Here is a 24148-nt window from a genome sequence, read left to right on the forward strand (position 1 = left end):
GCCACATGAAATGTGTGGTAACCTGATATCTCGGAAACCGCTAACCGGAAGTGGCCGATATTTTGGCTAGTTTGAGATATTATTAATGTTATTATAATCTGTAAGTTTAATTGAAATCGGTGGATAATTGTGGTCTGTAGCCGTGCCACATGAAATGTGTGGTAACCTGATATCTCCGAAACCGCTAAACTGAAGTGGCCGAAATTTTGGCTAGTTTGAGATATTATTATTGTTTTTATAATCTGTAAGTTTAATTGAAATTAAATTTTGGCTAAATTGAGATATTATTAATGTTATTATAATCTGTAAATTTCATTGAAATCGTTTGATAATTGTGGTCTGTAGCCGTGCCACATAAAATGTGTGGTAACCTGATATCTCGGAAACCGCTAACCGGAAGTGGCCGAAATTTTGGCTAGTTTGAGATATTATTATTGTTATTATAATCTGTAAGTTTCATTGCAATCGGTACATAATTGTGGTCTGTAGCCGTGCCAGACTAGTTTGAGATATTATTATTGTTTTTATAATCTGTAAGTTTAATTGAAATTAAATTTTGGCTAAATTGAGATATTATTTCATTAAAATCTGTTGGTAATTGTGGTCTGTAGCCGTGCCACATGAAATGTGTGGTAACCTGATATCTCGGAAATTTTGGCTAGTTTGAGATATTATTATTGTTATTATAATCTGTAAGTTTCATTGAAATCGTTTGATAATTGTGGTCTGTAGCCGTGCCACATAAAATGTGTGGTAACCTGATATCTCGGAAACCGCTAACCGGAAGTGGCCAAAATTTTGGCTAAATTGAGATATTATTAATGTTATTAAAATCTTTAAGTTTAATTGAAATCAGTGGATAATTGTGGTCTGTAGCCGTGCCACGTGAAATGTGTGGTAACCTGATATATCCGAAACCGCTAACCGGAAGTGGCCGAAATTTTGGCTAGTTTGAGATATTATTAATGTTTTTATAATCTGTAAGTTTAATTGAAATCAGTTGATAATTGGGGTCTGTAGCCGTGACACATGAAATGTGTGGTAACCTGATTTTTTAGAAACCGCTAACCGGAAGTGGCCGAAATTTTGGCTAGTTGGAGATATTATTAACGTTATTATAATCTTAAAGTTTCAATGAAATCGGTTGATAATTGTGGTCTGTAGCCGTGCCACATGAAATGTGTGGTAACCTGATATGTCGAAAACCGCTAACCGGAAGTGGCCGAAATTTTGGCTAGTTTGAGATATTATTAATGTTATTATAATCTTTAAGTTTTATTGAAATCGGTTGATAATTGTGGTCTGTAGCCGTGCCACATGAAATGTGTGGTAACCTGATATCTCAGAAACCGCTAACCGGAAGGGGCCGAAATTTTGGCTAGTTTGAGATATTATTAATGTTATTATAATCTGTAAGTTTCATTGAACTCGGTTGATAATTGTGGTCTGTAGCCGTGCCACATGAAATATGTGGTAACCTGATATCTCGGAAACCGCTAACCGGAAGTGGCCGAAATTTTGGCTAGTTTGAGATATTAAGACTCTTATTATAATCTGTAAGTTTCATTGAAATCGGTTGATAATTGTGGTCTGTAGCCGTGCCACATGAATTGTGTGGTAACCTGATATCTCCGAAACCGCTAACCGGAAGTGGCCGAAATTTTGGCTAGTTTGAGATATTATTAATGTTATTATAATCTGCAAGTTTCATTGAAATCGGTTGATAATTGGGGTCTGTAGCCGTGCCACATGAAATGTGTGGTAACCTGATATCTCGGAAACCGCTAACCGGAAGTGGCCGAAATTTTGGCTATTTTGAGATATTATTAATGTTATTATAATCTGTAAGTTTCATTGAAATCGGTTGATAATTGTGGTCTGTAGCCGTGCCACATGAATTGTGTGGTAACCTGATATCTCCGAAACCGCTAACCGGAAGTGGCCGAAATTTTGGCTATGCTGAGATATTATTAATGTTATTATAATCTGTAAGTTTCATTGAAATCGGTTGATAATTGTGGTCTGTAGCCGTGCCACATGAATTGTGTGGTAGCCTGATATCTCCGAAACCGCTAACCGGAAGTGGCCGAAATTTTGGCTAGTTTGAGATATTACTAATGTTATAATAATCTGTAAGTTTCATTAAAATCAGTTGATAATTGTGGTCTGTAGCCGTGCCACATGAAATGTGTGGTAACCTGATATCTCGGAAACCGCTAACTGGAAGTGGCCGAAATTTTGGCTAGTTTGAGATATCATTAATGTTATTATAAGCTGTACGTTTCATTGAAATCGGTTGATAATTGTGGTCTGTAGCCGTGCCACATAAAATGTGTGGTAACCTGATATCTCGGAAACCGCTAACCGGAAGTGGCCGAAATTTTGGCTATTTTGAGATATTATTAATGTTATTATAATCTGTAAGTTTCATTGAAATCGGTTAATAATTGTGGTCTGTAGCCGCAGGGCTATTTTGACATTCTTGCTTACCACATGTGGCAAATAGCCACTGCCTATTTATTTTTGAGCTATTATAGCACGAATGGTCAGCGCTTTATCTAAATCTTTCATAATGTATCTTTAAAGGATTTGGGGCTGTGACACAGGATAAGTGTTACCGTAAAATGCTAAGCAAACCTGACGTAAATACTGTGATAGCCGATGCGTCAAATCTTACTACAATGTGGTACTCATGGAAATAGAAATATTTATACATTTATATGGCGCGTTTATATTTTGCGTTTTGCGACACCCTGCTGTACCTTTACCGCAGTGAAAATACCCTAATATCTACACTAGGCGACACACTTGTGTGGTAGCCATAACAACCCCCTTGTCCACTGATCATAATACAATCTGTACCAAGGGAAAAGTGGAATGTGAAACACAAAATGTTTTTAAGACGCCACGTTAAAACTAGTCTAAATGACTCAAAACAAAGTTCATATGACATACATAAGGAGATATCATGTCGAAATGTTCATATATGAAATGGAACCACGGTGGCTCAGGGAGTGCGACCTAGGCTTGCTAACATAGAGGTCCCGTGTTCGACCCCAGTGTTGGTCGAGAAAGTTCATCGAGATTTTCCAGCCTCCCCCCCCCCTGGTCAGTGGTGAGGAACGAAGGGAGTGGCAACGGACACTGTGTAGTCGTTCGAATGGGATGAAACACCGATGTCCCGTCTGCACATTGGCTTAAAAGTAAAAGATCCCTTGGCAGTTGGGATTATGTCTAAGAGTAGGTTGTAGTGCCTGGCTAAGTGGGTAAGGCGCTGGCTCGCTAGCCTGGAGGTCGGGTGTTCGATCCCTGCATTGGCCGAGAAAGTTCATCCAGATTTTCCGGCGTGGTTCCCCCTTGTCAGTGATGCAGGAGGGAGGGCCTGACAATGACAGCTGTCTAGTCCTTCGGATGAGACGAAAAACCGAGGTCCCGTGTATATATTGGAATGCACGTAAAAGATCCCTTGGCAGTTGGAATTCGATATAAGAGTAGGCGATAGTGCCGCTGCCCGGGCAAAATTTCCCTCATAGCACACTGCATGGCGTATGCCCGTCTTCATTAGCCCAGGTTAGGAGCAGAACAGTAGGACGTTAAACCCCCATTTCATTTCATTTCAGGTTGTAGTGCCGCTGTCCGGGGAAAATGACCCTCATAGCAAACTGGGTGACGTATGCCCGTCTTCATTAGTCGAGTCGGAGCTAATGCGTTATTGCCAATGTATTTGTAAATATTAAATCATTATGCTGCGTCTGTGTATATTCAGTGAAATAAAACGGTGTTTGACTTAATATATATACAATCACGGGGTAATGTGCAAAACACGGTTAATCTATTCGTTGATGTTTAGATGTAAAAGGAGGTTAATGATGTTGATGCGTTACGGATGACCAGCTGTCAATGTTCAGTCGCATGTTTAGGGCTTTAGAGGTCACAGTCAACCAACTACAATGGCGGAAAGCAGGCTACTGAGAGATGAAGATTACAATACACACTTTGATCCTGATATTTTTATTAAATCATATTATACTGTTTTAGATGATACAATCGAAGGTGGATTAATGCCATTTATATTAAAAGGTCTACACGATGTCTTTAAAACAGGTAATGTCACTTAAAATACGGTTTGTAAATTGTGTTATCGCTCCCACCGAACACGGTTTGTAATGAACAGTATCTAGTCGTTCCGATATTGGCCAGGCGCGTATCCGGGAAGGGGGTGGGGGGCTCAGCTGCATACAAAAATTTGTAAAACAACAGTTTTTATCAGAAAAGTGTCACGGTCGTGTCTTTATCCTTTATCGTCAGATGGTGGGATGGGATGGGCCTTCAAAGCGCGATATGGACTAAGACTAGTAATTATTTTCCCTTATTTCATGATGGACGAATGTAGTGCGAGTTATAAATAGTCATTTTTTTACTTATTTTTTCTCCCCTCTTCCTGCATTTTTGAATTGGTATTTTGGTCTAAAATTGGAGAAAAGGGATAAAATTTGCAATTTCATAGCAGTTTTGGGTAATACTGATGATATTACAGCGGAGGGATAGGGGGTGTAAAGTGTCTTTCTGCAGAGCAATCATTGTGTCGGAAGTGAGAATTTCACCCCAGTCAACATCAATCCCCGTAACAATAAATCTAAACGGTCAACCCCCTACAAATTTATGATGAGGTTATTGCTAAATGTGGTCCCCATTGTGCCTATAAAGATTGGAACCAACGGAATGTTGAGCAAAAAGCTACAGCCGGTGATGTTACAGCCATTTAACATTGAAGTCAATGGGCAAATAATTACTAGTCTGAGTTCATATAGGTATATGTGATATCACAATTAATGCTTTGAATCAATGAAATTGAATCACAATGTCATTGTATTAATCCATAATAAAAATTGACGTCAAACGGGGTATTGGAGTTCTCTCTTTAAACAGCTCCCGCCTTACCCCCACCTCACCTCCCGAAGATACATTGTCATGGGTACCAGGCCACCCCCTCCGGCAAAAATTCCTGGATCCGCCCTGATTTGCGTATACGTAAATGAACTCCCCCCCCCCCCTTAGCTCTTACTGTTTTACTGACTGTTCTTGCAAAAACAAAATTCGTATACCAGCAATGAGGTTGTCTGACCATGTTTTTCGGTTCAACTCTTCACCTATATTAACCTTGATACGTTTCGATCCCTGCATTGGCCGAGAAAGTTCATCAAGATTTTCCCTTGTCAGTGATGCAGGACGGAGGACGTGGAAATTAAACTAGTTTTACGATCGCCATTTTCTTTAATCAGTTTAACTTGCACGTCTGAGCGGACTATTATTTTGGGGGGAGCGAAAAGCTTCTTTAATTTCATACACCCATACGGATGACTTAGCTGTCCTAGGACTATGTTTCATTATCTGGCACCCTATATTATATTATAATGCTTATCGAAGTGGGAATGCACCGGAAGGGGTTACAGTTTGTATTGAAATCTTCAGGTAATGTGAACGGTGTGCGACTATTGGACATTGGAACTGGTCCTGTTCCTCATTCTGTGATTCCTGCAGTACCGTTTGTTCAAAATATATACCTAACAGATTTATCAACGGTTAATAGAAAATATCTACACGATGCTTTGTTTGGATCTGGTATACAAGATTTTTCCAGTATTTTTGAATTTTTGGCAAAGTTCAGCGATAAAAGGTAGGAAAAGAAAGAGAGAGACACACACACACACAAACTAGGTCATTTCATATGGTTCAATTTTATTTCAATAACTGGCTAGCGCGTATGGGACTTTATCTGTAGGGGGAAACTTCAAGACTTTAAAGGCGACCATATTCCTTGTCACGTGCAAGCGGGGAATCGAGACCATGCCACTTGACTCAATGACAGACCCCATGATCTAACGCAAACACGTTAAACCGTTCGACCATCCAATTTTTCACGGGGAAGGTGACATGATAATCGCGACAATAACTTGATTTGATATATCGGGTGGTCCAGTAAAAACGAGTAGATTATTTACTGCCGAGGGATCTTTTACGTGCACGCCAATAGATAATTTACTTGCACATAAATGTGTACACGGGACCTCGGTTTTTTGTCCCATCCGAACGACTAGACAGATGTTTCAGCTGTCATTCGGCACATGCGTTACAGCCCGAAATCCTCCTTTTCTCTCCATTGTTACTATCGAGTAGTGTTAAAAAACATTTAATGATGGCCTGCCTCCCTATTGAAAACAAAAAGATTAACTTCCACTTATGAATAGCGAACAGCCTTTAAATTGTATCCATGGAAACCGGAAATGGCTTGAATTTTGCATCGGCCAGTATAAGCTATATAAATTAAGAATTGTTGTTATTATTTTTTGGGTGGTTTGCGATGCCATACTAGAGACAAGAAGTAAATAAAACAAAACTTTCATCTCTTTCAGTCAACCCTGGACAAATGTTTCTGATGAATTGAAAGCCAAAGTCTGTGGAATATTTCATTGTGATCTGCTACAAGAAGATATATTTGGAGGAAGTTACTTCCCCTTATTTGACGTCATCACAACAAGTCTGTGTATTGACGCTGCAGCTCCTGATGTAGAAACGTACGGAAAAATTGCCAAGAAAATATCAAAGTTTCTTAAAATTGGCGGACATTTGGTTATCGCTAATGTATTGGGGGGGACATACTATTTTGTCGGGGAACATAAATTCTTTTCATTGGATATTAGTGAAGATGAGGTGAAGTCATGCTGGAAAGGTGCCGGGTTTTCAATACAGAGCTGGAATCTTATGACACGACCAAACAAAAGTGAAAACTCTGATTTTGTTGGTGCTTTTGTTATGCATTGTATTAAGGAATCTTAATCGGTAGTAGCATAGACACTACCAGGAAATGAAGAGTTATCACTCCCTGGTTTTATTATGCATTGCATTAAAGAATCTCAATCGGTTACCCTATCTACTCGAATCACGGCGATGGAACCTAACTCGAACATTCCTTTATATATATTATATATACTCTTAAAAAAAGTAGGGGATATTGAAATGCAAATACCTATGTGAGACACGCAATAGCGCCAAACACGTGGGAGGGGTTCATTGTCAAAATTGACACTTGAAGGAAGGGTTGTTGAAAACTGCCGCTTGCTGATTTATCCTATTAATGTTTACTTTCCTATCGGTTCATGCATAAGTTTGACTGTTTAGCCTATATTTGCTTTAGTGGGTTACGTTTGATTTGATCGGGAGACGTGTTCGTCGACGTCAACGTCAACCGTCAACCGTGGTACTGCAAGAGGAGTGAGCCAGATTGCCCCATATCGTGATTGGACGGTTGATTAAGAGCATGCCACGACGAATTGCTGAATGGCTGAGTATTGGTGGACCAATTACTCATTAAGACAAAAATATAAAACGTCCATTTTCACTTTTGACAGTGTATCTATTTGCGAGTGAAATGGGGCCGTCAGATAAGCCGCCCATATGAATTGCTTATGTTCATGTGTAGGCAATTGGCCTGTAATTAACACACACTGGTTACCTCTAATAAAAACAGCAGTGCATACCCGCAGTTTTGTATTGTTTTTGAATATCCCCTAAAATCTTTTTGAAGAGTATAATTAAACGATTTAAAAGAAGGAACTCTCCGATTTATATACAAAAAAATACTAATATTTGGATGGAATAATCTATATTTAAATAACTTGGTTAAGATGAAAATAGTGTTGGCTTCAAATTATAATTTATAAAGAAAGAACTAAACAGCTTTTAATTGAAGAAGTGTCTAAATATTACATTATAGTTTATTATATTAATTCTTATATCAGTGGTTAAATATATCAATTAACGAAATGTCTAAATATTACAATATAGTTTATTATATTAATCCTTATATCGGTGGTTAAATATATTAATTAACGAAGTGTCTAAATATTACAATATAGTTTATGTTAAATATTACAATATAGTTTATGTTAAATATTACAATATAGTTTATTATATTAATCCTTATATCAGTGGTTAAATATATTAATTAACGAAGTGTCTAAATATTACAATATAGTTTATGTTAAATATTACAATATAGTTTATGTTAAATATTACAATATAGGTTATTATTACATATTACAATTTATTCTATTGAATATATAAATAGTTGTTCTCTGTACAACATCAATTAGTTTGATTCCAAAGAACAATATGATTCTCCACATTTCGGTACTGCAAAATACAAAACATGGTTTATATATTATCAATAAACAAGCCGCCATAATCCCTCCAGTCATAAAACGTGTATAAGATTCGTTGAAAAAGCAATATGTTTTACATTATAATGTTAATCAATTAAATTTGAATTGATTGAAACTGGTGTTTGACAACCGTGTACAGAAATCAGACATTTATCGTTTCTCTAATAACTGACAGCCATTGACCGGCAGAGATCGATGGAGAGTTCAAACTACGTGTTTGTTAGCTGTAAATTTACGTAAAGTGAATCAAGTAGTTTAAAAATATGTCTGATTTGAGTTTACTATATGTGAAAAACAGATAGTGTAAACCTTTAGTACACCATGGTAGATGATTAATAAAATTGTTGGGTGAATGTGTGAAGTTATAACTTGCTGTTTGTTGTCATGATGCCGAGGGGCTCGAGTCTTCTCTGACTTATTTAAATAAAGACGGTAAACATGCTTATATATACAAATCACGCCATATTGATTAGTGATGTATACATATCAGGTTATACTGGTGGGTGATATATACATATCATATAATATTGATGGGTAATATATAAATAGAATAGAGAATAGTTACGTGCACAGGATCCACCAACACATGAGAGACCTTGACAAGTCTTGTCGTCGTCACACGGTACTATAAATATAATTAATATATCATTATATTACACACGCCAATATCAAACTATCTATCAACACTTATGTGCAATCCAGATGAAGGGGGGAGGGTGATAACAGCCCCTCAAACACGAATGATTAGGTACTTTCGGAACTAACAATGCAGGCTTTATTTCGACCAGGCGGTTGTTATAGTTGAGCAAATCAATTATTACTTGTATGGATATCAGGCATTATAATCAAAAAATTGTGCGATAGACCACTCGGCCACCCAACCTCCTTTTCTAAGATCAAATATTGGCCAATACTCTGATTAGAAAACGGTGTTATTATATAATGTTTATTATTGACCTCACAGTGTTAGTCTCAACAAACAGGCTCTGAACAGGCTGTCTGTACATGATGATCATATCCCCAACAGTTATATACATCACACAAAAATAGAAATGAATTAGATTTACAGATTTCTAGAAATACTATCTTTGAAATATATAAATATATCGGGTTTGTATAACTGATCGACCCACTGTCTATAATATATATAAATGACCCACTGTCTAAATACATAGGGTTTATATACAAATGACAAAAGACCCACTGTCTATAATATAAATCATATTTACAGAGACAAACACCACCGGAACAAGTGCCAGAAAAAGCACCGACATGGCATACTTCATCAGTCAGTGTCTCACAGTCTACTATATCTATAATAAAGATAATTTACCATATACAACTGTCCTTTCATCAGATAAAATGATCTAGTAGACAAAGTACAACATTTGACAAATCATCCAAGTTACTAAATGTTGAAGGATGAAGTAGAACAGTATTACTAATAGAAATGACTAACATATATCTATATTATACTTACTTCGACACGTGTCATTTACACATTTATCATAACCAGAACAAAACTGACCATCCCCACATTGATCACCTGAAACAAATGAACTATTAGCATACTGGGCGTTATTACATTACATGCGGTTTATTTACATGGATATAGATAGGTTTAAACATGGAAATAGCTATATATAGTTTTCTTTATGTTGTTACATGGATGATAACAGTCAAGTTTTCATAGTGTATATTGTCATTCATTTGATCATATAATTCCTAACATGCCAACATGAACTGGTTCGATGAATGTAGCTCAACTAAATATTATCAAATTATATAATTTTGTAAGTTAGTAAAACAAACAACATACATACCTATAGGGGGACAGAGGTTAAATATGCCATCTTTCATCCCACAGAAGGCACCTGAAATATAAAACATGTATATAACACCAAATTAACGGTAGTCCTTTTGTATGTGCTATATAACTGTATAATGCAGGAATTCACGGATTGTGTTGAAAACTGTTCATACATGTGATCAACATACAAACGACGGACACGCCCTTTCGTCAGACTTTATCATGAAATAATTGTAATGCAATTAATTAAATCGCAGTTTTATAAAATTAACTGTCGTATTGCTCCATATTTCTTACCAAGGATTTAACAAGATTTCTATGTTTGGCGTTATGGTGATACTTTTCATTAAATTTATTGTATTTGTTGATCTTTCGAACTTGAGTTTAAATTCAACTGTTTATAAATAGTTAGCTGTTTGTAAGTTGTAAGTACGTTAGCAATTCAATTCTGAGCTACGGTAATAAAATTGTATACATTAATCAGAACAGACAGGTAACATGTTATACTTACCTGTGAATACACAAGTATCATCAATGCACAGTTCGAAATTAGCTGCACTACAGGCTTTACCACTACAATTCGTAGCTGAAAAATACAACCAAATTACAGGATAGATGATTGACAAATTAGATATTGTAGTTGAGGACAAATTATGTTTTAGTCATGTACTTATTTACCTATTCAGCAATATTATCAAGCGGCTGCCATGGACGATATGCCCACATGTTGGAAGATATGGACAAAGAACAAGCCAAGAAAGCGATTTTACGAATAACAAGGGGCCATAATTCGGGATGTCACTTTGTTAAAATTATATGTATATTTACCGTTATAAGCAAAGCAAAAATCTATTGGGGGATTTAACAGATCACATGGTGTGTTAAGTTACATTTAAAACGGTGTAAATTCATATGAATACAAGGCTTATACAAAAGTACATCAAACGTAATATAGAACTACAACCATATGTCAGTTTACAAAATGTGAGCTGTGTATTAACAGAAATGCCATTTGAAATATTATTTTTGCAGCAAATTGTAAATTTACTGTCAGATAGTGGGCACATCGGTTATTCTCCCTGGATGGTATTAGGATTCTAATTTTGTCTAGATGTAAAAGTCTACTGTATTTGATTAGGAGTTGTCCCCCTGGGTTAAGACACATCGGTTATTCCCCCTTTGAATACATATAGAATTTTGTGCAATATATTTACTGTTCTGTCAGTCAGATTATTGAAAATCTGAATGCACTTAATAATCCTATGCCATATATTGTGTTGTGTGGACAAAGTGTGCTTGGACCGTGTCATCGCACCTACTCTTTCCACCGTCTAATGTTGTTTTACATGCTCGCCTGAAAGGTCCCCAAATCTTTCTGTGTTCGCTAGGATCGAACCTCGCAAAGCGGGGACAGCCACATTTCCTTTAGTAATTTTACATAATATGTAAAATCTACACTATAGAATAGAGAGAGAGAGAGAGAGAGAGAGAGAGAGAGAGAGAAATGGGGTTTAACGTCCACTCGACACAAACTAGGTCATTTCGGGACTAACATATGGTTTAATTTTATTTCAATAATTCGCTTGCGCGTAGGGGTCTTTAGCAGTGGGAGGAAACCGGAGGACCCGGAGAAAACCCACGAGGTTGGACAGGCGACCCTACTCCTTGTCACGTACAACCGGGGATTCGAAACCACTCCAGTCGACTCAATGACAGGCTTTATGATAAAGCGCGCGCACGCTAACCATTCAGCCATCCACCCCCCCCCCCCCCCCATGGAATAGAAATAAACTTGGAAAATATTGCCATTTGTAATGAGGTATAATTAGACAATATTATTTTACCAATTTATATAAATTAACTTGATGGTGATTTTACAGGTTTGTATGAATTAACTTGATGTTGATTTTACATGTACTCTGTTTACATATTTGTAAATTTACCTTATATGTATAATAACTTCATGGTGATTTTACAGGTTTGTATAAATTAACTTGATGTTGATTTTACATGTACTCTGTTTACATATTTGTAAATTTACCTTATATGTATAATAACTAGAGGTAAAGTTACATTACAGACTGTGAAATAACATGCAATGTTAAAATACAGTTATAATGATAGCAACATTTCTCCCAGCTTAAAAAGGTAAAAATACAGAATTATTTTAACAGTGTACGGTACGAGATGCGACAATAACAAACGGTACCAAGATCTTTGCTATATAAACATACATTTTAAGTTTTATAAAAATCGGATAACAACTGTGGCCTCTAAGGCCACCCATAAGCTAAAAAAGACGATTTGTCGGACAATTAAGAGGCATTATCCAGGCAGTTGTGGTCCGATATGCGCGATTTGGATGTAAACATACATTTATGAAATATTTATACATTATTTGCGTACAAGGAGCTACCAATTTACCAAGCAGTTTCGGTACAATTTTCCCGGAATTCGTACTCGTCCTTTATTATCGTCTAGCATTGATATATACGAACGTTTTGTTTTAATTCGGATAAAAATCGTGACCTCTAGGGGGTCCACAAAACGCGATTTTGCGACCAATCGGTAGTCATAATCAAGGATGTTACGGTCCGATATGCGCGAATTTCGAAAGGAACTATGGGATATAAACAAACAGTACAGGTTTCAAACAAACAAACGTCATTCTTCGTACAATCAGGGGTCATAATTCATGAAGATGTTGCCCGATACATGCCAATATCGAAAGGAATCGGGATCTTGTTGGTTTTAAGTTTGGTCAAAATCAGATTACTGTGGTGAACTACAGAGTGTCCACAATCAAATGTGGTCTGGTGGACAGACTGGTAGGGGCGACGACAACATTCATCCACATGAACATGTGGCTATATAAAATGATGAAGTGACATGTGACAAAGCAATCCAAGGAATATGTCTAGTCAATCCACAAATTATATGATGGAATTTAAATATTATCATTAAATACCACCTTATAATTCCATATAATTGTATCATGTGGTATACAACATTATAGTTGTTTCAGTGTTATTTGGATAATATAAAACTGGATTGTTTTATAAGTCTAGGTATCTTACCATCGGTATGACATATTTGTTGGGTACACTCTCCCCCACTAGCCTTACACTCTGCCACGTTACATTTTCTCACTGAAACAAAATATTACAATATTGTTTTAACAATATGAACAAATGAGATATATTCCCCGTACTCAGAAATCATTGTGCCCTGGATGTTAATCGCAGCATCTGATCATTCGACTCACCATCTGGAACAGTGAACAGTCAATAGAGAGATACGACTCACGTAAACATTTCACATTCAATCTAAAATAATAAGATTGTGTCCTTTTTGTTCCTAATATATTTATTTGTTTTAATATGTTACCGCCTGTGATAAGTCTAAATCTATAGTTAGGTTCAGATACTAAATCATCTGTCATTGCATCAATTGATATTTTGTACTTCTAATAGCAACTTAATTAGTTTTATAGACGTCTACAACGTGGCTTCCATTAATCAAATTATAGTTAACATGCAAAACTGATTTCTGTTCTTACCCTCTACTACCAGTGTTATGTTAAAGAGAAATTCAAGACAACATGGCATCAAATATATTATAGTTAAAATGTAAATATGGTGTTTCCTCGCCATCTGTAATTGTGGTTGTGCTGCAATTTTCTAAATCAGTAAAATGTGGCGAATAGGCCCACACAACAGTCATGTCTCGAAAAATCACAGAAATCAACAGATTGGATCATTCCGATTCGAAAGGAAAACTTGAATATATTGATAATCAATAGCATTCTTTGTCTTGTGAATGTGCGAATAGGCCCACACAACAGGCCATGTCTCGACAAATCACAGAAACCAACAGATTGATTCCGTCTGATTCGTAAGGAAAACCTAAAGATCGGATATATCTCTGATAGTAATGATCTGAAATCTGTAAAATCAATATTATTGTTCGTCTTAAAAAAATAAACACTGTGTATAAATATCAAGCTAATCGAATTAAGTCTCATTTATAAAAACAAGGTTATTGTGCTCAAAATAGGTGACGGACAGCCAGGCGATCGAATTGTACTAGACCCCTAATCCATCTAAAGGCGACAGTGGAGCAAACATAAAATTCATCCTAGCTTTTCTCTGTGATCATAAAACTAATTTTTTTTGCAGCAGTGCAAAATATATCCAAGTTACTAAGGGAACAAGTTAGTATATGCTTACCCTGACAAAATTCTCCTATAAATCCAGGAGGACAGCTACAATTCACAACAAATTCTGATGGATAACACCTGCCATTATTTATACAGGGGTTGTATATAGTACAGGGATTTACTAGAATTAAATTTAAGAAATGTAGACCTCTGATATGTTAATAATCATTATGTGAGACAGCGAGTGATCATAATTCCAATTGTTAAGTGTGGCATAATGTAATATGGATATTTCTTAACGAGTTAGAAATTACCAGGGATTTAAGTAAAATAATGAATGCAACAAGTACCCATTGAGATTTATAAATACTCGCATTATAGATTAACTCCACTTCTAACAAAATTTTCTAATTCAGTTTTCTGAATCATGGTCTTATTGCGTTATAGGTTCTTTACATAAAAAGGTGCCACTCAATCTAGGTCCAGGAGAGGATACCCAATGTTTCGTCTTGTTAAAAGATATACTAGTAACTATAAAGAAGGTCGATTAAATGCGAGTTTTATCGATTTCATGTGCACCTCTTTAAACATTAATCGATACATTGTTAGAGCATAATTACATGGTCCCATGATTACAATGTTACAAAGTATTTACATAAATGTAAAGATTAAATTCAGTTGTAATGGGCGAGTTCTCATTTCAATCTGGTGTTAAAAAAGGCTGCATCTTGAGTCCTTTCAGGTTTGGTTTGTTCATAAAAAAGCTTGTTGGCTGGTCAATCAGGGCTGGCTAAATTATTATGACAATAACGAATGTACGTAACTTACCGTCACAGTTTTCTCCTAAATATCCTGTAGCACAATCACAGATGTAACCCTTATCAACTGGTAAACACGTGCCATTATTTTTACACGGGTTAGGTAGACACACATTCACTAGAATTAAATATGCACAAATAATAGAACAAGCTGGCTGGTGTCTCTGAATGATTATTCACCCTTATTCGCAGTCATTTCGCTACATTTAATTTTTGGAGTAATATTACTTTGATTTTGCTTGCACCGAATTATGAAGAATCCGTCTTCGTAACCATAATGATGAACAGATGCACATGGTTTAGTTCCTAAACCATTTTCGAAAATTAAAACGATGACATGCACAGTTTGCAATCCAGAACCGTTCATCTGTAATCTTTCGCTAAAGAGTTCGCTGTAAATACAATCAGTTCATCAACATTTTACTCCCTCTCTCTCATTCTCTCTCAGGAAATTATTGATATACAATGTATCTTACCGTCACAGTTTTGTCCTACATACCCAGGATCACAACTACAGTGGTAACTGTTCTCGGGTGGTGTACAGGTACCATTATTTTTACAGGGATTTGGGTCACACGCTGACACTAGAATTAACAATATTAACCAAAGTAACAACTTTGATAGTTTTTCTATTCCATTATTACACAGTTACACATTAATAACATGGTAAATTTTTGTAAAAGATTGTCACAAAATGTTCAATTTTTACCGTAGTAACAATATTTGTTTACCACGATAAAATCATTTTGGAATCGGTTAATAAATAGAAACGTGTTCTTTAATCTTTGCGACGACTGAAAAATACCATTGCCTGAGTGGGATTGAGGGAATGGTGAATCAAACATGTTTCTTTTTTCTTGTCACGTCCCAAGGACACCAGTTAGTCTGAGGGCCCTGAACTGCCCAGTCCACAAAGGACGTCCCTTAGGGTCTGTTGTGTTTAATTTGATAAAGCATTTTAGATATTATATTATAATATACTATATATTATAGGTGGACATTCCACCTTACAGGCACCTGAAGGGATTAAAATTTCTTACATTATCTTGTCTAGTATAATACAATATATACAAAGTATATCAAGCGCCATATTGTTTGGGTCGATGAAGATATTTCAGTGTAATAGAAAATAACAAATCTTTGAAAAAAGAAAATCAATATCGTAAAATAAAAATGGCTCACTTTTGCAGCAGGATTCACACGTCCCCCCGTAGACATTTACAACAGAGGTTAAGATCAATGCAATACACAAAATAACACGCATGATAATACTATACTATACTATACTATACTATAGCGCAAGAGTACGTAAAACAATTAGACTGTTGCACACGGAGTTTATCGTTTGTTTTATACAGAAATATCTAATCACATGCGTTCTATTGCACATTATTGATTTTGTTTAATTTATTGGCATGACTATCATGCTGCATATTATAATCAAGTTGAATACATGTGGTTGATTAACTCTTCGGGGAAACAGAATAATATAAACAATGTATTTAAGTTATGAACATGTTTAATTGATTAATTTATTCGAATGGCTGTCATGTTGCATATCATAATCAAATTTTATAAATGAGGGATTAAGTTAGCAGGAAACAGAATGGACTTCACAATTAATGAGCGGTTCCTAGTCCGTTGGTACTGTCGTTCTTGAGTAAATTATCTTCTAAAATTAGCATCTCCCTTTCTATTATTCCCGCAATTACTTTCTTAAAATGTCGGTCATTAAGTCTTAGCTATTACGGCAGTGTGAAGTTGAATCGTTTTTCGTTATTCACCAATAACGAACAACAAGGTGGGTTACGCTACCTCGTTATTAATTATTCAACTTGTTATTCGAGATTCAAATATGCAGCTACTCATCACTAGAATTATGGATGCCAAGTATCCCCAGTAGCATAAAACACAGGAAAACGACTTTTAAACGAAAAACAATCCAAATTGTTATTCAAGCAGCGAATAACGAACTGTTTGTTATTCGTTTTTCACCGCGTTGTTCGGGATTCACATATAAAAGTGTTCAAGTATCTTTAATGAGGATATTTCAGGATTTAATTTGAAACGATTACTAGACAACAGTAGAATAATGGACTGCAAAGTATCCCCTAGCAGTAAAAAACTGATTAAATGACGTATAGTTGGTTAATATTTCAATTGTATCTGTCTTCCTAATCTATAATGGTATAAATATCGGTTGGGTTGTTAGAGATCAATACGATTGTTAGCTACAGCTTTACATTAAGTGAATATAGTCTATATGATTTGTGTATACTATGGAACACAGCATAAAACCGGTCTCGAAATGGAAGAGTCTGGTACCATCTGCATCAAAATATTTTTACATCCGGGTTCTGTACTTGCGTGTCCGACGTGCAACATCAACGAACACTGCCTAGTATTAGACAGGTATATGCACAAACTGTTCGTAACCGACTTCGATAAGCTAGATAACTGGCTAAATGTCAACATCGACATTTGCGTGTTCGCTGGTGAACGAAAGTACAGACGTGGGATTTAGGAAACTAGAGGTGAGAAGGGTTGGGCGACGAATCACGTTTCCCTTTACAACGACGTTATGGACAACAACGTGTGTACAGACGCCACTATGAATAAATTACCAACACCTGCTTATCGAGCTGAATAAACTATATGATTTATTGTAATTAAAATATAAATGGGTGGTTAACAGTATGTAATTAAAATCCATTGCCACACCATTTGCATACGGGCTCGATGAATGTTAGCGGGACAGAACCAGAAACTCCGAAAAAAAATTCGGATTATACACGGTGGTGCGTCATCTGCGAAAAGCGTAGGGAAAATCTTGCTTAGGGCGAATCGTGATAGTTGGATCCTAGCATTAAGAAGCTTGTACTAATATCTTCTACTTCTATGTAACACCAAACTGGTTTGCACAAATAAAATTAATATTCAGATCTTTTATGCTCCTTAACGCCGTCACATTTGGGTAACGTCCTTGTTGAATAAGTATGTCAATATATGGTTGATGTAATTCATTATTTATAAATTTGGATAATGACGTGAATTTTAAATTTTCTAATAACCAGAAGCCTTTTACTACGGGTGTTTGACCAGTGTTCTCATAACAAGATAAATCTAGAAATATCAGATACATATCATATACGATGGTCTCGTAATGTATAGGCGTACGAGCTCGATGACATTTTGAAAATTTAACTGTCCCAAACGCGTTTTCCAGCTATTCCAGTCCGTGAATACAGCAACTGCAATGTGGTCAAATATAGTCTACCTCAGGTGAATTATGTGAATCCCAAATTCCAAACAACCAACCGATTTCCCGAGAAAATTTAACCACCACAAATGCGTATTTCTGCTATTCTAGCCTGTGAATTAAGTGAAGTTGGCAACCGAAATCCCACTCTATGCCTACCTAAATTCCAACCATCCAATCAGACTTCTGTAGCTGTATTAACAAATAATAATCGATGCCCGAAAAATGTCGCACAAAGTAGAGTGGCTCCAGACAAAATGCTTTAATCCGTAGTTAATACGGTACAATTTCGTGGTATTCAATTCAAAAAAGGAAAGTAAAATTAGCGTGTTACTAGATTTCGGGCACTTTATTTTGCCAACAGATGAAATAATAATTTTTATTTTCTCTTTACCCGTCTGCCAGAAGAGTCAGATTGTTCGACAGTTTAGGGGGCAGCTGTTATCTAAATTATTAATTAGACATTAACTTATCCAGACCATAATCGGCTCTCTTTGCGATCGTTAGCCTACGGTATAAGTGGATTTGAATACATTTTGTGACGGATAATTTAACGTAAAAATTGATAATCGAGACTTTGTGTAGTATAATAATAATGACAATAATGTATTTGTATAGCGCCTCTCATCTAGAACTGTTCTACTTGACGGCGCTCAGCTGCGCTGTCACGTTTGGTATTCACAGTGAGTAAGTGAGTCTTCAAGGATAATTTAAATGACTCTAATGTTCTGGCTTCCTTTAATGTTGCTGTGAGTTTATTCCATTGGATGGATGCTGCCACTGAAACAGCCCTATCACTACATGACACTTTCAAAGTTTTTGGAATAACAAGGTCGTAATTTGATGTTGATCGAGTTGTTCTTTCTCCACTTTTGATTTGTATAAAATCACCCATTTAGTTAGGAGCTAAACCATGGATGTACTTGTAAGAGAGGGATTTGAGCACAGGTGTTATGTGGTCTGTGGTGATCAGACGTGCAGCAGTGTTTTGGATCTTTTGTAGTGAGCGAAGAGAAGAAGCTGGAAGTCCGTAAAGTAATGAATTACAAAAGTCCAATCTAGATGTGATTAAAGAGATCACTAACAGTTTAGTTGAATCAGTATTTAAGTATTTTTGTACACGACCAATGTTGAACAGCTGGAAGTTACATATGCCTTTGATACATAACCCCCAAATTTCTTGCACATTGAACAGGGCTGATGTGATCAATTCCAACATGAATGGGGTGACTATCTAATGATGAAACATATGATTCTGAGCCAATGGTCATGTACTCTGTTTTGTCACAGTTCAGTTTAAGTATGTTTGCAGTTTTCCATACTCTAATGCTCTCAATGCAGCGTTCCAATTCCTGTTGTTTGTCTGGAATATCACATGGTGGTCATATTAGAGTTGAGTGTCGTCTGCAAAAAGATGACAGTCTGCACAGTGTTTGCGGATGATTTCACCAAGGGGAGAGGTATAGATAGTAAATAGAATTGGTCCCGAGACCGATCCTCGGGGAACACCAAATTTTACTTGCATAAAATTAAATCGCTAATATATCTGTTCAAAGTAAAGCAATTTGAGCATATTCTGTTTTCATTATCTATTTTTTAGCTATATCATAGTGAAAACTGTCAGCTCTTTATTCAATCTTACCTAATGCCTCTTTAACATGTAAAACCTCAGCTTATTTCGCAGTATGTCAATAAGTTAGAAATAATACCAAAAAAATCACATAAAAGATGAATAAAAACTGTTCTTGATATCAATGTGGGCGGTTGTATATTAACTATCGTTAAACATTCTTATAAAAATCTCGACAATATCCTTCAATAACCTGTGGTTCAGTGAGTAAGACGTCGATTCGTTAACCTTTGAACCACCTCGACAATATCCTTAAATAACCTGTATATTGACTTGTTAACTTGTTAATTGCAGTTATCTCCCATTTCAATATCTTCAATAGCCGCCTCTACCACACTCAAATGACCAGGTTTTAGTCATCATTCTATCAGCATGTATCTTTATAATAGTAAGTACAATATCCTTCAATAACCTGTAAGTATCTAGTAAGGTGCAGTTATCTTCCATTTCAATATCTCCTCTGACAAGGACATGCGCCTCTACCACCCTCAAATGACCAGGTTTTAGTCATCATATTAGCAGCATGTGTCTTTATAATAGTAAGTACAGGAGGAGCGCACTACACACAAACAAAACCATCAGACAAACCTACTGACAAAACACACAGACAATAAACAACAAATGTATCAAATCAAGTGAATGGACCCCAGCGGCTACTGCGGGGTGGGGGGGAGAGGTTAAGTCCCACTCGACACAAACTAGGTCATTTCGGGAATAACCTATGGTTTATTTTTATTTCAATAATTGCGCGTAGCGATCTTTAGCAACGGGGGAAAACCAGAAGCCAGGGAAAGAAACACAATGAAATTTAGAGGGCTATCATACCCCTTGTCACGTAGAAGCTGGGAATCGAAACCACACCACATGACTCTATGACAGACCTATTGGTTTCACACGCACGCGTTAAACCACTAGAACACCTAACCCCGTAATATTACGGGACAAGGGTGGGGTCAAATGCCTGGTAACTTAGCTGGTAGCTATATAAATTTATACACCACAGAGTACATGGAACCCGGAACGCGATGCGTTTAAAGGTTAATCCATTCAATAGGGATGTGTACAGTGATTTTATTGGATCTTAAAACTTGTATATATCAACGATTGGTCGATATGTGACAGATTTAGCAACTTATCAAACTTGAAATAATATAACCTCCTACTTTGCTGAACCAAACTATCTAAATTGTTCATCTTCAATCTCAGTTTTATAATCAAATTATGGCAAATCCAAATAATTATGCTTTTTCCCCTGCACAGTTCACATACACAACTATCGCTCAAAAGCTTAATATACCTCGCTACAGCGCGTCTGTTGTGTTTCTAATGCAAAGTGTTATATCTTATATTTAAATCTTAGAATATTTTATCTGTGGGTAATGTCGGTATATTTATGGACGAGCTACATCTGCATATTACTGATCTTTTTTGCTGGCTTCAAATGTTCTGGTCTATTTCCTGTTAAAGTAAATGGTTCACGGCGTGATTCCTCTCGTTAGGATGGGACCAAAAACTTTGGCGTGCACGTAAAAAGACGCCCGGTTGTGTTGCAATTCAATGTCCACTTTTATTTCTTTTTTTGTTGTTGTTGTTGGGGGTGGGGGGTCTTTTGTGGAGGTTGTGATGGTGGTGAACGGTTCTATTATGGACTGTTCTGTATGGAACTGGAACCAACGTTGGTTTGATTTTCAGTGCAATGTTACACCTTTCAGGGTATACATAAAGCGACTTTTTCGCAGATGTGGATCGAAATGGATATTCAGTGCAATGTTACACCTTTCAGGCTATAAAGCGATTTTTTCGTACGTTTTCGACCGAAATGGATATTATTTACTGCTCAACGGATTGAATGTTATTCAATTTTCTTCTTGGCGTAAACAGTATTTATTTCGAGAATATTATACAATATAAAGGCATAAAGAATAGGATGCAAAACAAGCCAAGTAGTCCAAGTAGGCTTATATTAATTTGCTTCCTTCTGGTATGGGTGTCTAATATATGTAAAACTTAAAAAAAAATACATGATACAAACAAAACCTAATTACATTATTTTAGTTATGATAAAAATAATTGGGAATAAATACTTAAATAAATAAAAAGAATAAAAAAAATAATGAATAAAAAATATTTAAAAAAAATAAAAGATAAAAAAAAATATATATATAAAAAAATAAATAAATAAATTCCTCACCTAAGGATGTATTTTACGGAGTGGAAAGTTTTGTGTGTTTAATATATTTGTAAATAGTTTTAAAACTATCGATCCTAATACTATACATCACTGCCTTTTCACCAACAGAAGGTGAGATATAAATACAATAAAATGGCGTAACTAAATTGAGCTATTTAGGTACCTTGCAGTCCCTTTACCAAGAACTTCTCCTTGGGGGTCCATCAAACTTTAGGAATATTGTACTCACTAACTATATCTACTTCAATGATCTTTTAGAGGCATTTAGTAACTGGATAGAGCAATAAACTATAACACATACTTATGGAAGAACAATTACTGATTTATTTGGGCGACGTTTCGAAGAGTATTCTCTCAACGTTTTCAAGCAAGTACAGTAACAAATGTGTAGAGCAATTATATATAGGGTCATATGTATATTGCCTTTGATCATGTTGTTTTTTAATCCTTTGATCTTGTTGTTGTCATGCATGGTTTCTGAATTGTTGTTATTGCTTGTCTATATATAATTGCTCTACACATGTATATATAAATCAGTAATTGTTCTTCCATAAGTATGTGTTATAGTTTATATCTACTTCCCTGTAAAGTTTTATTGATTTACTCGATCAAACTAATATTAAACCATATATCTATTTCCTTTAAAGTTTTCTTGATCTACTCGGTTCTAAAATTTCAAATTGTTATACACTCTAATAGGGAGTGTGAATTATGTCATAAAATATATTGTAAATAACAACATATGTCACTATGATAAACAATCTCTATCTATCTTTATACCCATTCCGCCCAGACAATCAATGGATGTCTCTTTGGGTTTGTTGTTTAATTTGATAAAGCATGACACATATTATATACCTCGACAGTCCATCTCACGGGCACCTGAAGGGGTTAAGATTTCTTACAGTATCTTGTCGAGCATAATACAATATATACCAAGTATATCACACGCCGTATTGTTTTGGCTCGGTGAAGACATTTCAGTGTAATGGAAAATAACAAATATTTGAAAAAATAAAATCAATATCTTAAAATAAAAGAAAGCTCACTTTTGCAGCAGGATTCACACATCGCTCCACAGAGAGTGACAATAGTGGTCAAGATCAATGCAATCCACAAAATAACATGATGATAATACTATATATACTCAGGCAAATTAAAAACTTGACACTGATGAATTTCAACAATTTTTTCTTTCTGGTAAGTCAAATAAATTTTAAATTGTTTCTAACGATAGTAAGTAGTAAGAAGCCTTTAATTTCAAAACAATTGTAAAGTCACGTGGATCACGTGACTTTTGAGGATATAAAGATGAAAAACCTGAAAAAACACGTGCAAACACAAACTCGTGAGGTCAATCTTTGCAAGTTTGCTTAAACTGACCACGCACACGTAACTTGAACTGGAAAACCAAATTAAAATTGTTATTTTCACCTTTGTTAGAAAATGCCGCGCCTTTCAAATGTAGAACGTCTACGTGCTATAGGTAGGCTCTATGCTGGTCAGTCTGTGGTCACTGTTGCAAGAGCCTTTAATTGTTCACGCCAGACAATAATTAATCTTAGAATGGGAGTGCTTCAAACTGGAACTATTGCCGACCGCCCTAGGGCGGGAGCGCCACGTGTGACGTCACTCCAGGAAGATCAAGCAATACGATTACATCATCTTAGAAACAGATTTGTCACTGCAACCTCCACAAGTAGAGAGATGTTTGGTGGAAGGGTAACTGCACAAACTATTCGAAATCGCTTGCAGGCTGCTGGTCTTCGAGCTCGGAGGCCCTATAGTGGACCAATATTGACACCTCTTCATCGCCGTAACCGACTTGTGTGGGCCACAAGACACATAAGATTTACTCAAAGACAGTGGAATTCGGTTGTCTTTAGTGACGAATCTCGATTCACTTTGAGATTTGCCGATGGCGGGGTCCGAGTGTACCGCAGACGAGGTGAACGTTACGCTTAAGTATGCGTCAGAGAAGTTGACCGATTTGGTGGCCGCAGCGTCATGGTTTGGGGTTGTTTTTGTGCACATGGACGTTCTCCTCTTATTGTTGTCC

At 36.2% G+C, this 24148-nt stretch overlaps 1 protein-coding gene and 1 long non-coding RNA gene across 2 annotated transcripts; one reads left to right on the plus strand and one right to left on the minus strand.

Annotated features, from left to right (window-relative positions):
• The first annotated feature begins 3901 nt into the window (after positions 1 to 3901).
• Positions 3902 to 7754, plus strand: LOC126832221 (nicotinamide N-methyltransferase). Its single transcript, XM_050562943.2, has 3 exons — positions 3902 to 4104; positions 5473 to 5677; positions 6414 to 7754. The coding sequence occupies exons 1-3, from the start codon at positions 3951 to 3953 to the stop codon at positions 6835 to 6837; spliced, it is 783 nt and encodes a 260-aa protein (XP_050418900.1). The 5' UTR covers positions 3902 to 3950; the 3' UTR covers positions 6838 to 7754.
• A 133-nt stretch (positions 7755 to 7887) lies between these two features.
• On the minus strand, positions 7888 to 16318 carry LOC126832223 (uncharacterized). The gene is made up of 11 exons (XR_007684604.1): positions 16192 to 16318; positions 15486 to 15593; positions 15020 to 15127; positions 14262 to 14372; positions 13110 to 13181; positions 10544 to 10618; positions 10046 to 10096; positions 9703 to 9768; positions 9452 to 9535; positions 8788 to 8847; positions 7888 to 8193 (listed from the first exon to the last, which is right to left on the minus strand). It is a non-coding gene; the product is annotated as an uncharacterized LOC126832223 (long non-coding RNA).
• Between the last annotated feature and the right edge of the window lie 7830 nt (positions 16319 to 24148).

This window comes from Patella vulgata, chromosome 9 (assembly GCF_932274485.2).
Source record: "Patella vulgata chromosome 9, xgPatVulg1.2, whole genome shotgun sequence".
In the NCBI taxonomy this organism is placed as follows: Eukaryota; Metazoa; Mollusca; class Gastropoda; family Patellidae; genus Patella; species Patella vulgata.

What these genes read in the sequence shown, in the direction of transcription:
- LOC126832221 (XM_050562943.2), top strand. Translation starts at nt 3,951, where the DNA reads ATGGCGGAAAGCAGGCTACTGAGAGATGAAGATTACAATACACACTTT. An exon ending in ACACGATGTCTTTAAAACAG is followed by an intron (nt 4,105 to 5,472) that starts GTAATGTCACTT and finishes TGAAATCTTCAG; the next exon opens with GTAATGTGAACGGTGTGCGA. An exon ending in GCAAAGTTCAGCGATAAAAG is followed by an intron (nt 5,678 to 6,413) that starts GTAGGAAAAGAA and finishes CATCTCTTTCAG; the next exon opens with TCAACCCTGGACAAATGTTT.